The sequence below is a fragment of the Euprymna scolopes genome, chromosome 10 (genome assembly GCF_053919585.1).
Source record: "Euprymna scolopes isolate OS-2025 chromosome 10, ASM5391958v1, whole genome shotgun sequence".
Taxonomy (NCBI): domain Eukaryota; kingdom Metazoa; phylum Mollusca; class Cephalopoda; order Sepiida; family Sepiolidae; genus Euprymna; species Euprymna scolopes.
In genome coordinates, this window is record NC_136491.1 from 133087768 (window position 1) to 133102993 (window position 15226).

The 15226-nt window shown below is 33.7% G+C and overlaps 1 protein-coding gene across 2 annotated transcripts in view; it reads right to left on the minus strand.

The window, feature by feature from the left end:
- Window positions 1-5516: 5516 nt before the first annotated feature.
- The window catches only part of LOC145286279 (uncharacterized), a 128506-nt gene continuing 118796 nt past the window's right edge, over window positions 5517-15226 (minus strand). For both annotated transcript variants that reach the window (XM_080135118.1, XM_080135119.1), the window contains exon 4: window positions 5517-7286. In XM_080135118.1, coding sequence (XP_079991244.1) covers window positions 5971-7286 — 1316 coding nt within the window. In that variant the 3' untranslated portion in view covers window positions 5517-5970. The remainder of the gene's footprint in view (window positions 7287-15226) is intronic.

Below are 15226 nucleotides of genomic sequence, written 5' to 3' on the forward strand. Positions count from 1 at the left end.
AAAGTTGTTGATATTAACATACAAGATGTCAACTCTCAATATTTTATGTGCCCACCATCATTATCCAAAACTGGCTTTACTCTCCTGGCCATGGAGTTTACCAGAGCTTCACATGTAACCACTGGAATGCTCTTCCACTCCTCAATCACGACGTTGCGGAGCTGGCGGATATTTGAGACTTTGCGGACCTCCACCTTCTGCATGAGGATGCCCCAAAGATGTTCTATTGGGTTCAAGTTTGGAGACATGCTTGGTCAGTGCATCACCTATACACTCATCCTCTTCAGTAAAGCAGTGGTTGTCTTGGATATGTATTTTGGGTCATTGTCATGCTGAAATACTGCTCTGCGACCCAGTTTCTGGAGGGAGGAGATCATGCTCTGCTGCAGTATTTGAAAGTACATGTTGGAGTTCATATTTTCCTCAATGAAATTTAACTCTCCAGTACCTGCAACACTCATTCAACCTCAGACCATGACATTCTCATCAGGGGGAGTAAAGGTTATACTTATTATCTGGTCTATTTTCTTTGCTGCTGGATGAGCACAAGCGTATCTTATTACAGGTGGACTTTAGTTTTGATTTATAATTTAACAAATGAATGACATAATAAAATTTCATTTTGTGATGAAAAACGAAATTGGAAGATACTGAGTGATTTTTGTGTTTGACAGCGATATCTTTGGGTGGGGAGCTTATTTTTTAATTTACAATTTAACAAAATTAAAAAAAAATGGGTGACTTGAAATAGCCAAAATGCATTATGTTTGTATATAACTTCGTAATAAATTTAATACCGCGGACATTCACTTAATTTGTTTGACCGAGGTGTATGTGTGTTTTTTTTTGGGGGGGGAGGAAAGTAAAGAGCCTTTTTTTAAATTTACAATGTAGAATGCAATCGCAATCAACATAACATATTTTTGGATAACCAAAATTCTAATGTTGTATTCTCGATATAAAATAGGCATAAACGATGTGTTCTACAACTAAACTGAATAGGATGATTAAATTAGAAAAAAAGGACAAATAGCGAATAGAAGATATTTTGTTCGAAAAGCAATATGCAAATTAGTTGTAGTAAGTCTATCGCATAGACATGATTAGTGTAGTAAAAAGGTATTTTTTTTTAAATTTTGGATAGGAACATCGTTTTAATTTAACTATATATTTTATGTTGATTCATTTATGAAAATTATTAACACGGATCCTCTTATTTTTTTTATATTAAGAGTGTACAGATATATTAAATGTACTTTTTAGATGCGCAGAAGATCATAAAATCTTCCCTAAAATAGGTTTGTATAATTTCAAGCTTGTTTCGAAAACATTATAAAGATGAGGATCGATAATTTGGATTAGTTAAATTATTCGAACTATCTTCCTCATTTTTGTTGCAATGTACACAAACTTCAGCCGACGTAACTTTTTCTTGGTGCATTTTTCCAACTGGATCATCTTTTTTTCGAACTTGGAAAAATATACGGAATTTCGAACTGGACCCCTTTTTTTTAATCAATTTGTCATTTCGAAATGACGAACAGGTTCTAAATTCGACGATATAGTTTTCAAGTCCGAAAATTTTGCCCACAAAGCCAAAACGTTGTGAAAATAACAAGCAAGATGAGAATAGTAGTCCGAAAGTTTAAAGCTTTTGGATATTATTACAGAACAAACTAAACATAATTGGTTTCTGTTCTATCTTAGTTCCGTCGTTTTTCTGAATATTCGTGCATTTATCTCATATAAGCTGATGAATCTTGGGATTTTTGTTAATTTGTTAAGTAACGAAAACATAGAAAAAGGAAATGAAAATGATCTCTTGTTAAGTATTCTTCTTGTATAGTGTCGGGATTTTCCGTTTCTAAAAAATAAACACACTGTTGTACAGTCTAAAACACTATTGCTGAAGAATAAAACTATATCTATATTATTCAATAAAACCCTTGATGCAAAGGTAACGTACTAGACTGTCGACCCTTTACGACATTAGCCATTATTTACCTTATTTATTTATTTACTTATTCATGTATTTATTTATATACATAATTATCTTACTTTCCTTATAGTACATCGCGTCTCATCCACCCTTCTTCGTATAATGAAATACAGTTTATGTACAACGATTCAGAGATGCAAGCATTAAATCGACGCATTATGGCGAACAAACAAATAAGAAAATACGATTAACTTCATGAATAAACTTAATTAGTTATGTTATAAATCAACAATGGAATTATTTGTCAAATTATATTTGTATTAAAAAAGGTAGTAAGACTTTCAAAAAGATACTAACTCGAATTGCTCTTGTAATTACAACTAGAATTACCGATTGTTAAAACATTTTATCGATTTCCGATTGATAAAATGTTCGAACACTTAGAATTTAAGTCAATTATTTGTACATACTAATAATAATCTAGTGAAAACGAAGAAATGTAATTGTTTAGTATTATCTCTTTTAATATCTTATGATTTATAAATACCGTGCTTTTTTGTTTATTCAGTTCAAGTTATATTTTTAATAGAGAGTCATTGTTCCTCTTTTCTACTTACTAGTTGTATGGTTCTTACGTCAATTATTCATTCATTTCACCATTTTAAAATATTTTTTTTATTATTGATTGTCCCTTGTGCATTTCCATTTCAGCCGACATTTGCGAGCTTCATTTTCTTTAATGTTTTCACTTGTTTTCTTCTTTTTCATTTGTAGGCACTTTTTAAAAAATATTTACTCCTCGTACTTTTGTTGGTTTTATTCTTTCATTCTTAAAATCTCTTTCTGGTCAATTAAACAAAAATTCCGATTATTGATTTCTTTTAATCCTTTGTTTACATTTTGTGCAGATCGTTTTTCTCGTTCAATCACAGATTTGGTTGATTTATTATATATATTTTTCTCATAATTATTTTATTTCTCGTAAATTCTCGTTTTCTTGAATTATATTTTTCTTCCTTTTTTTAAATTCTTTTTAGATCTTTATGTTTTTTAACTTAGTTTTCTCTTTCGTTCTTGTATATCTGTTCCTTTCATTCAAACATGCCTCGTCTCCTATACAGACACAATTGTTTTCGCTTTCATTTTACTGTATTTCATATTTTCTTCTTTATTTCTGGATTTCATTCTCACGTTTTCTTTTCTTTTCATTTCAGTTTATTTCTTAATTTTCTGAATAATATTTTATTTTTTTCTTTCGTTCTTTTACTTCTTTTGTACTTCTTCTATAGGCACTTTCTTCATTCTCATGTGGACAGTTTTTCTTTTATTTTTATAACCATTTTCTCTTACGATATCGTCACCAATATTTGCATTTCTAAAATTTTTTATCAGATTTCCTTCTTCTTTATTTTTTCTTCTACTTAACTTACTTTCATTCTCATAATTGCGCGTCGTTCATTATATATTTCTAGTTTTAACATTTTTGCAATTCTAAATATTAAAAAAGTGCGTACAAAAATATAAATAAACTGAACTAAAGAAACGATAAAAGTACACAAGTTCCCGACAGTGCAAAATATGCTGAACTTAGTCATAGAAAGAGAAATCTTTCTAGACAGAAAAATATTTTTTTCCAATCAAGAATTACCTTTGCGGACAGATAAATATTTTCCACGTTGAAGCGATAGTTTGTCGCATCAAACTTTTGTTGAACACGATATTGTCTCATTTTATAACTTTCCTGATTTTTTATTTTGTTTTCTTTCTCTCCGCATTCATTTGTTTTATTCCTACATATATATATATATATATATATATATATATATATATATATATATATATATATATACATACATACATACTCGGGGTTTTTTATTCAAAAGTAATGGACTAATGAATTCAACGAGGTTGTTAGATAGTGCTCAATAAAAAGAGCTGATAATACTTGTTTATTGTTATATAAACATGCTCACATCCCGCTGCTACAAATAGCCACTTGTTTCAATCAATCAAACAACAGATATTATCAGGCAGCGACTTGACTATTCAAAAGTTCAATGAATAATGAAGATTATTCATTGAACTTTTGAATAGTCAAGTCGCTGCCTGATGATATTTGTTGCTTGATTGAAACAAGTGGCTATTCGTAGCAGCGGGATGTGAGCATGACAATTTATAACAATAAACAAATATATATATATATATATATATATATATGTTTACTGTATTTTGGGAAAGAATTCCAACAAAGTGCTCGATTACAAAAAAAAACCTTTTCAATATAAGAGCTTAATATTTATTTAAAATTGTACAGAAGGTCAGAAAAACCTTGGTGCCGTCGGTTTCAAGCCTAACATAAGGGCGACCAGTTAATGGTAAATTGTAAATGATGTTAGGCTCTCGTCAGCCATGTTGTTTTCAGAAAACAACATGGCTGACGAGAGCCTAACATTATTTACAATTTACCATTAACTGGTCCCCCTTATTTTATTTATGTTCCCCAAGGTTTTTTTAAACTTCTGTACAATTTTAAATATATATATATATATATATATATATATATATATATATATATATATATATGTGTGTGTGTGTGTGTGTGTGTGTAATGAATATTATAAAAGGCTAAAATCAGCATAGAAACAGGTATGATGGAGCTTAAATATAATAGCAATTATAGAAAATACGAAACCATATGTTGGCGTCTCTTTTGAAAAGAATTAGGCTTCGAAATACCCCGGTATAAAGGTCATATAGCACCTCCGCCAATTTCTGTTCCTCCTTATTACATCGACAAAATAATTTATGTATACCAACAAGTGACTTTGCTTTGTCTAAAATTGTTATATATATATATATATATATGTGTGTGTGTGCGTGTGTGCGTGTGTGTGTGTGTGTGTGTGTGTGTGTGAAGGCCTTCCAAAAGTAATGCTTCCTATTTTTATTTCGTTCGAATAAATCAGAGAGAATTGCAATTAGAATTGCTATGATGACTGGATTTATGCATATTTGACCTGAAATTTTCATTTCTCTGTTGACGATGTGAGACTCTAAGAAAGCAACCCCTGTCATGGACGTGCCTCTGAAGCAGAGATGCATAATTGAATTTATAGCAAAAGTGCATTGAGATAAAACAGTAACTATGTAGAAAAATAAATTATGGAGCACAAAAGATCACTCGTCCTTCGTTTTAATGCTACCAACCCCGTCTTTGTAGCTCTTTTTTGTGTAGAAAAATAGGAGACTTTACTTTTGAAACGACCCTCGCGTGACAAAGCGCAGCCCTGATGCCCATGCACAGCACTATTTCATTGGAGGATAAAATGCATTTAGAATGATGATGACTATGTGGAAAAATAAATTCTGGAGCAAAAAAGGTCGCTAGCTTTAATGGTACCACTCGCGTTTTCATTGCTCATCAGCTTTTTGAGTTACAAATAACACGAGGCTTTACTTTTATATATATGCATATCTATCTATCTATCTATCTATATAAACATAAATGTATATATATATACATACAACTACATATATATATATATTTATTATATTTCTTATTTATTACTGTATCTTCTTTTATACCACGATTAAAATTATATTTTCTCTTATTTTCTATTCGCTCGAATCAATCTCTATCTTTCAATAAATCTCTCTCTCTCTCTCTCTCTCTCTCTCTCTCTCTCTCTCTTTCTTTGTCGGTTTTCGCTTCCGTTTCTCCTTTGATTTGATTTTTCTCCAATTTTTACCCGTCCCTAAAAGAATAGTATTTATAGGATATGTTTTGTTTTGCTTAACTTCTCGTGTTTCACCTAAAATAATTTATTCTTCATATCTCTCTCTCTCTCTCTCTCTCTCTCTCGGTATCTATCTATCTATTTATTTTTCATATCTCTTAATCATTCACCGACTCAAGTTCTCTTTCCCATACATATTGCTTTTTCAATATGTTTTGGTCTAATAAATTCTGACCTTTTCAAACACCAAGAACGTACTATAAGTCAAAGTACACACAACGCTAAATGATTTCGCTATGTAATATCTAATTCGCGTGGTCGATGTGCGCTGCTCTTTTGTCGGCCATCTTTCTTGCCCATCTCGGAAATCACGGGCAAGAAAGAGCGAGAATATTCGGCCATTCCTACAGTGACTCGGTTCTCTATTTTTCGACCAATGTGATCTAATAATGCCCGCACAACACCTCCCCCACCGCTACCACCACTGTCCTTCCGTTTAGGCTTCTCGCCTCCCGCCACATCTTGATCACTCCCTCTGCGCTTTTCTTTATCTCCATCTTGCAGACCACCAGTTGCCCCTTCTTTGGACATCTTATCCTCTCGTGTAATTTCACTCTCGGTTCCTTCCATATTAGCAGTTCCTTCTTTTGTGTCTCCACACTCAAGTCCTTTGCATTTAATACATCCTAATTCAGTATGTATTTCTTCGTTTCCTATAACCTTTACAGCACCAGATGTACTAGGGTATTCACCACTCCTCGTTTCTGCTGTAATATTGTTAACCCTTTCAGGATCCTTTACGATTGAATATATTTCATTTACATCCGGGACTTTCATTTTAAAATCTCTAAGTTGTGGCTTTGTATCATCGTATCTTTTATCCAACGGACCATTTCGAATCCATTCTGCGGCCTGTGGCTCTTTTATTTCAACCACGGGCGTCTGCTCGCCATTCTCACTTTCCTTGCGTTCTTTTCTGTCTCCAAACTCAGTAGTGTACGGACCGTCAATGACGTCACTTCCGCTTACAATAATGCCGTTTTCTGTCGTTTTGGCAATGCTTATCGAGTCGACACTACTATTCGCGGAGCTCGTCTCTATAAGCTCAGCATAACTGTTATCAACGACGTCCGATAACATCGTCTCTACCAGACCAATGTTAAAGCTATTAAATACACAACTACCACAACTGCTGCTACTATTTCTGCTGCTGCTATCGCCATTAATAGCACTGCTACTGTAACTACTCCCGCTGCTGTTAAAGACACTGCTAATACTGCTACCACTATCACTGTTTCTTTTATCCTTTTCATTGTTTATGTTAGCGGTTAAATATTGCCAATCGTTGACCGGTGTCCGGGCCCCGTCTCCGTCGTCGTCACTGATATGCACACTCTTTCGCCCCTTCCACAGCCGGACGTTTCTTTGGAGAATTTCCTCGTAGGATTTGTCGTTGCCTTCCGTCCTCTCCTGACTGTTGTCCATACCATAAGACCTGCTGCTGGTCAGGATAGACACGGAGTGCGGCCGATGACGGAGTGGGACCCGAGAGAAATTAGGAGGCCAGCTTTGGTCCATCGTGTTATCGCTGTCCAGTGAAAGCGGCGCGTCTGGAAAGAGAAAAAAAAATGTTTGCATAAATTAATAAAATAGTATAAATAAGGACAGAGCCGTGTTCAAAGATTCAACAATTAAATCAACGTATTTATCGATTAAAATGTACTGGTGAAGGGGCGGGACAGCTTTGCCCTGGCGTAAAATACGCTTAAATATGATATTTTAATTTGTCCAGATTTCGTATATATTATTTTAGAGTCGTGATTTTAAAAGTAATAAAATGTATTTAGGTGCCATCGGCTAGAATCGAAACCGAAACTGTAACATTCAAAGCTGATGACGTTACCACTGTACCATAAACCGATCAGAAATTAAAAGTTAAAAATAAATTTAGATGAATGTACAAACTGTTTAAAGATTTTTTTCAATTTTGACCTATTTTTGACCCTTTAAAAACAATTTTAACCAGCTAAAAACCCATAAAAGAACGGCCCGTTAAAAATCTAATCATCTGAGGCCCCTAGCGCCGCCCTGCGACTTTTAATTTTGGAAGAGATAGTTTGAAAATATGGAGACAGACAGTTAGACAGATATATAGCCGTTTATATCTTAGATTTCAAACTCAAACATGAAAAATCAAATAAGGAATTTTAAAACAAAACTCAATTTTAATATATAATACTAGCTGAGGGGGAGCTTTTCCAGAGCGTAAAATACCCTTAAATATGATATTTTGATTTGTCCAGATTTCGTGAATGTTATTATAGAGTCGTGATTTTAAAAGTAAAAATAAAGCAATGGATTAGTTGGTCAATGCATGATGAGACAACAACAACTATGGAAGGCAGTAATTACTGAGGATACACTTAAGAGATTCAGCATTCCTATCCCGTCGCGGTTAACCACCTTAAGAAGGCCAGAGAAATAGTTGACCTAAATGTGGTGAAACAACAACTATGAAGATTAGGATAACAGTCCACAAATAAATAAATAAATTAATTAATAATGATTACAAGAAACCAATTAACTTACAAGCAAAATAATTCAAATTTTACAGTTTAAAAAACCAGACAAGTGCCAGATTAAAAAAAAAAAAAAAAAAAAATTTTCGACTCGTAAAAATATCTTGTTAAGTAGATTTCATAAAATCCTGACACATGCGTACGACCGATGATTCACACTGTACCAGACATTTAAAAGATTTATTTCCATCAATATGAAAAATCATTGTGATATCTTTTTGTTACACAACTACAGTTAGATATATATGTATATGTATATATATATATTTCCTTATATCGAGTACCATATTAGCATAAATATATGGATTCATATGGCGATATTTTGTTTTTTGACATTACAGTATAACCCGGATATAAGATCCTTCTTCTCCGGTCATTACAGCTCCCTTATATCCGGGTTATACATCAACACGGGCTCTAATTTGGGACCAGAGAAAATCTCTTTTATTTTCGTTTTTCTCATATTGGATCTCTTATATCAGGGTTACACTGTATAAAATTCCCATGTAAATTTCACCCCGAGAAAAGGCCTCAACGTTCCTGCCATATAATTGGAAGTCCAGTACACATTCACCTAAAGTTCCTGCCCAGGCAACAGTCACTGTATAACTATTTCTAATTGGATCTAACATCTCCCATTGAAGGAGCTGATGCCTTATACGGGAATTCTCTATCCGAACGAGGGTTGCACCATAATTCTCCTTTTTGGAGCCTGTTAATTCCAGCATGTGGTTAGAGCGGCATAAATGCTGATAAGTCCGTATATATAAAACATGTATAAATACATTTGAAGCCAAAAATGCAACGCGAAATTTTTTTATAAAATAAACGAGTTTTTATTTTTAAAGAAATATATTTCGGAGTAAGACTCCTTTGTCAATCTTTTTTCCTCTTCTTCCTCGACATAATGTAGTGGAAGATATTTCGATGAGGAGTCCACGTGATGTTGTTAACTGCGGGGTTTTTATGGAGCCGGATAGGTGACGCGTGGTCGCGCATTTTGAAAATCTGGGTAGTTCTTTTTGTTTATATCCGTTAGAAGCGCTGAGTTAAATTTGAAGAATAAAACATGTATAAATACATTTGACGCCAAAACTGCAACGCGAAATTTAAAAAAAAAATAAACGGGTGTTTATTTTTAAAGAAATATATTTCGGAGTAAGACTCCTTTGTAATCTTTTTTTTTCTCCTCTTCTTTCTCGACATAATGTAGTGGAAGATATTTCGAAAAACCACCCAGATTTTCAAAATGCGCGACCACGCGTCACCTATCCGGCTTCATAAAAAACACGCGGTTAACAACATCACGTGGACTCTTCATCGAAATATATTAATTAGTGAATCTATTATGCCCTTAACTCATCAAAAGAAATAGCAACAATCAATCCACCAAAAGGAATTAAAATGTAATACGATATGGTGAGAATCCGAAAGATTGGAAGAGAAGCTGCAGTTACCTTTATTTTTTACCATTACGCCATCTTGGATTTTCAAGTATATAATTATATACATATAAACTACTCGGATTATAGCTTACGAACCCAACCTTCACTTTTTACATTGAACTCTGACTGATTTTGGTCCTGGATATAACCTAAAACTATATCCGATGGTGAGGCCCTACCTTGCGGCCCTTGGGGAGTGTGGAGCCACCCTTTAATTGCCATTGCTCCCAGGTCCACTCTGACCCGGAGTGGTAGTACCTGTTAGGATCCCAACTATGGGTTAAATAGAATCCGACTTAAAAAACAAATATACTCCATTAAAAATCGTTCCTCAAAATAACTAGATTCGGCATTAACTAATCTGAAAAAGGTTGATATGCCGTAAAACAAAAATAACGAACCAGCTGACCGATTTTGAACTTTTATAACTTTTCTCCTCTTTTATGAAATCTACTTATGTAATATTTGATAATACAATAATTAATCTAATTATCTAATCTGTGATTTTACTCTTTCATATATATATATCTATAATATAAAGCTGAATGTGTGTGTGTGTGTGTGTGTGTGTGTGTGTGTGTGTGTGTGTGGTCACGAATAGGCTCCTATACGGTTGAGTATTTTAAAAAACTGATTACATATAATGATAGAAGATATACCGAGACACAGGAATGGGTATGTTTGATCTGGCAGAACGGTGGTTCATTAAAATTGTGGGGTCTGCGTTCGAGCCTGGTCCACATGGAAATAAAAAAATTAAAAATTAAAAAAAAAAGTTTACACGTGTTTTTGATATAGATGTACATAAGAATACTTTGATAAGTGTGTTTTAACTTAAATAGGGATGGTATAATAAAATTGTGGCGTCTGCGTTCGCGCCTGGCCTCCATAGAATGGAAATAGGCACACACTTTAATAAAGACTTTTCATATCTATCTGCGTAAGTATACTTTGATAATTATGTTTCAGTTTGAAGAAATATGGTATAATAAAATTATGGGGTGTTCGTTCGGACCTGACCTCCATAGAATGAAAATATGTCACAAAGTTTAGCAAGGTTTTTTAATATAGATCCACAGAATATTGTGATAAGTGTTTCAGTGTGAAAAGGTTAGGTATAATAAATTATGGGGTTTATTTATTTTATTTTTACTTTCATCATTTTTTGCCTTAGTTTTGATACCCCCAAATTTAACCCAAATTTACAACCCTTCCTTTTCATAACCTACCATACTTTCATAAATCAGAGTCCATGTTCTGTAGCCTGTTTTTGAACCGAGTCAACGACGGGTACTTTTGCTAGTATATATATATATATATATATATATATATATATATATATATATATATATATATATATATATATATATATACATACTTCATTTACTCACATAAAATTAATATACGAAAGTATAAATTTATGCGTAAACTTTAAGTATTTAAGTATTTACTTCAACAGTTCTCAATACGTAGGTAGAGCTAGTCAGTCATAAGCCTGAAGAATCCTAGAGTGGATGAAACGCGGAATATTCAGTGTAGCTTAATCGCCATATTATATATATATATATATATATATATATATATATATATATATATATATATATATATATATAATTATTTTTCATTTTATGAAACTGTATTTTATTTTATCCCATTTCTTTCCAGCTTACTTCATTTTAGTTCAGGTTACTCTACCTTATTTTCACTGGATTTTTTTTACTATACTATTTTTTTTTACATAGGCGTCACCACTTATCAAGGCCGATAGGCCACTCAAGAATAAGGGTTAAAGAGTGTCGAGTAGTCAAAAGGACAATATAGTAATCGATAGTAATGGAAGTTCGGTAAATTTGTTAACTTAAGTGGAACGGCTCATCAGAAACTTGTTCACGTTGGACTTGAAGACAACCATATTATAGACAGCTGGAAAGCAGGAAGACAATTCCACAGGCGTGCAGTTCTAAGAAAGAAGCTTTGATCATGGAATCTATGTTTAGGTTTAGGCACAGATAAAGAGTGTGGAAAATTATTGATAATATTTTCAGCTAGTCGAGTGTTTCTTGTGAAAGTTTGGCGAGGGGGGACCATAGATTGAAGCTCAGTTGAACACTTTCCATGAAAATAACGATAAAGCAGAGACAAACTCGCAACATCTCTTCTGTGAGATAGAGGTTGCAGCGAAGAGAAAAGGACATCTCCCACCAGGCCACGAAGTCTATTTTGAACCCTATCAAGGCAGGACAAGTCTTTTCTAGCAGCTCCAGCCCATATGTGGCAACAGTATTCCATCCTTGGACGTATCTTGCTCTTATATAGATAGAGAATTGCATCAGCAGTGAGATATCTACTGGATCGATAGAAGGATCCGACCATTTTTCCAGCGGCCTTGGCAATAGATTTGATGTACGTATTCCATTTAAGATCAGGAGTAAAGGTCAAGCCCAGAAGCTTGTCAAAACGAGGCGTCCCCAAAACGAGAGCCATTCATTTTAATTGATGCCAGATGGGGATCAGAACGTTCATGATGTAAAGATAGAAGCTTGGTTTTAGATGCATTAAAAGTAACCAGCCACTCCTTTCCCCATTGTACAACGTGATCAAGATCAGAGGAGAGAGAATCGGAGAGAACTTGGTCGTTTACTGTCTTAGATGTGCTACCATAGATGGTAGTGTCGTTAGCAAAAATGTCTACGAATGATGTAAGGATGTGATTTGGAAGATCATTAATGTAGATCAGGAAAAGAGTTGGGCCCAGGATGGACCCCTGAGGGACTCCACCATTTATACTGTGAGCTTCTGATTTTTGCCCATCAACTACTACTCTTATTAACCTATCAGAGAGAAATGATTTAATAATTGAGAAGACATTTCCAGCTATACCATAGCTAGAGATCTTGTGAAGTAAACCTTTATGCCATACCCTATGAAAGGCCTTTGATATGTCAAGAGCAATTGCCCTAGAAATGTTGCCTCTGTCGAGAGATTCGCTAATCCTATGAGATATAACTGTAATCACATCTGCTGTAGATCTAGCAGAACGGAAACCATATTGTGTGTCACTAAGAAGGTTATTTTTTGCTGAGATGGTTGATTACTTCTCTATTTACACATATTCCAGCAACTTACTCATGACGCACAGGAGACTTATTAGCCTGTACTGAGATGGGGATGAACGATCACCTGAATTCTTAAATACAGGGCATACTTATGAGATTTTCCAGAGTGATGGGAAGCAATTCTCCTTAAGACAACGTTTAAACAGTTTTGTAAGTATGGGTGCTAGTTCTGGTTTGCCAAAACTGATGGGAACCAAGCCGCTGCTCAGCTATCTACTGCATTTTATTTTAATCTATTTAATCTTATCCTAATTAACTTTGATCATCGGTTTTATAATCTGTAACAATCAATATATCCAGCTAATCCCTCTGCTCATTGAATATCTAATTTACCTCGCCATCCAGCCTTCTCTTTTAATGCTTCCGCTATATATCGTCAACATCCACCCCCATATTATATTATCCCCTCTATACTTTATAGCTCCAAGTTCCCAGCTAAAATTCACGTACTTTAGTTTAACCCTGCCAGATGCCTTGTCTATCAATCTACTATATACCAAATACATTAATACTCAGCTAGAAGTCATATTGAAATGTCCACAACCTAGCTAGTTAGTCCCTCTTCTGCTGAGAAGCATTAAGCTTAGAAATACCTCCATTTGAATAGCATATGCAACCTCCCCAATTACTGTGTCTCCTCATTACACACACACACACACACACACACACACACACACATATATATATATATATATATATATATATATATATATTAAGAAAATTTCATCGCTGAACAAACTTTGTATACTTTTTCCTGCAACAATATAAAAAGGTGGTTCTAAAACGTAATCTATGTGTTAATAATTCTATTACCCTGAAAATATTTTTACTATATATATATATATATATATATATATGTATATATATATATATATATATATATATATATATATACAGCAAAAATATAAAGTGTATATTCTTGCTAGTATATATATGGTAAGCAATTGAGGATCCCCGTTTCTATTTACAAATTTTTAGTTACAATTTTTTTCATGCTAATTAAGGTTTTCTTTTTTCATCCTTATATAGTTAAATTCTTTTTTTATATTTTAAGACTTTTGAGAAATCATCTTATGCAAATGCCCAGTCTATTTCTATTTAACAATTTTAGTTAAGGCTTTTTTTCATCCTGATATAATTGAATTCTCTTTTGTAATTATAAACTTTTTAGAAGTCGGATTATATAGGTGCTGATTCTGTGATAGGTTAAATTTAGTTTTTTCCTTGGGAATTTAAACTACATTCTTTATATTATGGGACATTTTTTTTACTCAAAGGCGTGTGTGTGTATGAGTGTTAGGATTGTGAAAAGTTCTTGTCAATATACATTGACTATTTTCTTTTTCTAAATGAATATGTAATACTTAGGTATTCTGTAATCTGGCATTGGGTATTATGTAATACTTAGGTATTCTTTAATCTGGCATGCGGTGATGACTAATCAGCCCAATTCGTGCGTAAAACATTTTCCTGCAGTGGAGAAAGCGTATAGGAGCAGGTGCCATGCTTTTCAAAGCATTGTCCTCTCTGTCTTGTCCACAGATATCAGAAGCATATTTCCTGTCACTTGCATTTATTTAACCCTCTTGTAATATATATATATATATATATATATATATATATATATATATATGTGTGTGTGTGTGTGTGTGTGTGTGTATGTGTATGTATGTATGTATGCACATATATATATATATATATATATATATATATATATATATATATATATATGGTGATTGTCACTTCTTGACAGAAGAAGACCATCTTTCCCTTGCTTTATTGTTGATTACTCATTCATTTTCATGTATTTTTTAAATATTTTTTTTTAATTATATACACATATATACACTTATACACACATACATATATACATGTGGAGATGTGATCAAGACGCATCAATTCCTATTTTCTGTGGGAACGCGGGTGGCTCTTCAGACCATCCCTGCTCTTACACAGTCTGTTGCAGAGGTCACACTTAAGCTGAGATTGAGGGATGCCAACTGGTGCTGTTCTATTGTGGACGCTCATATGACGCCTCAGGCCTCCACTCGATTTACAGACCACAGAGCAAACAGAACATCTGTGCCCTGCAATGTTTTCCCCATCAAAGAAAGATTGATCTGCATGTGAACGCTTGTGGCTAGCTAGGCCAGCTCCGGATAAAGTCATTTTACCGCATAAATCACAGGTGTTGTTCTGCATGAAATCCTCCAACAGACCTGATATATCTGACAAATTTTTCTTCCGGATATCACGCTTCATTTTTGCATGCTCATATTTTTTCTTCTCAAAACTATCACAGCAATGATAAACCAAGGAGCGCCACTTTTTACGATCATTGGAAGCACTTTCCCAACTGAACATGTCAATACCAAGAGCTTTAAGATTATCTTTGATGTTATCCTTAAAG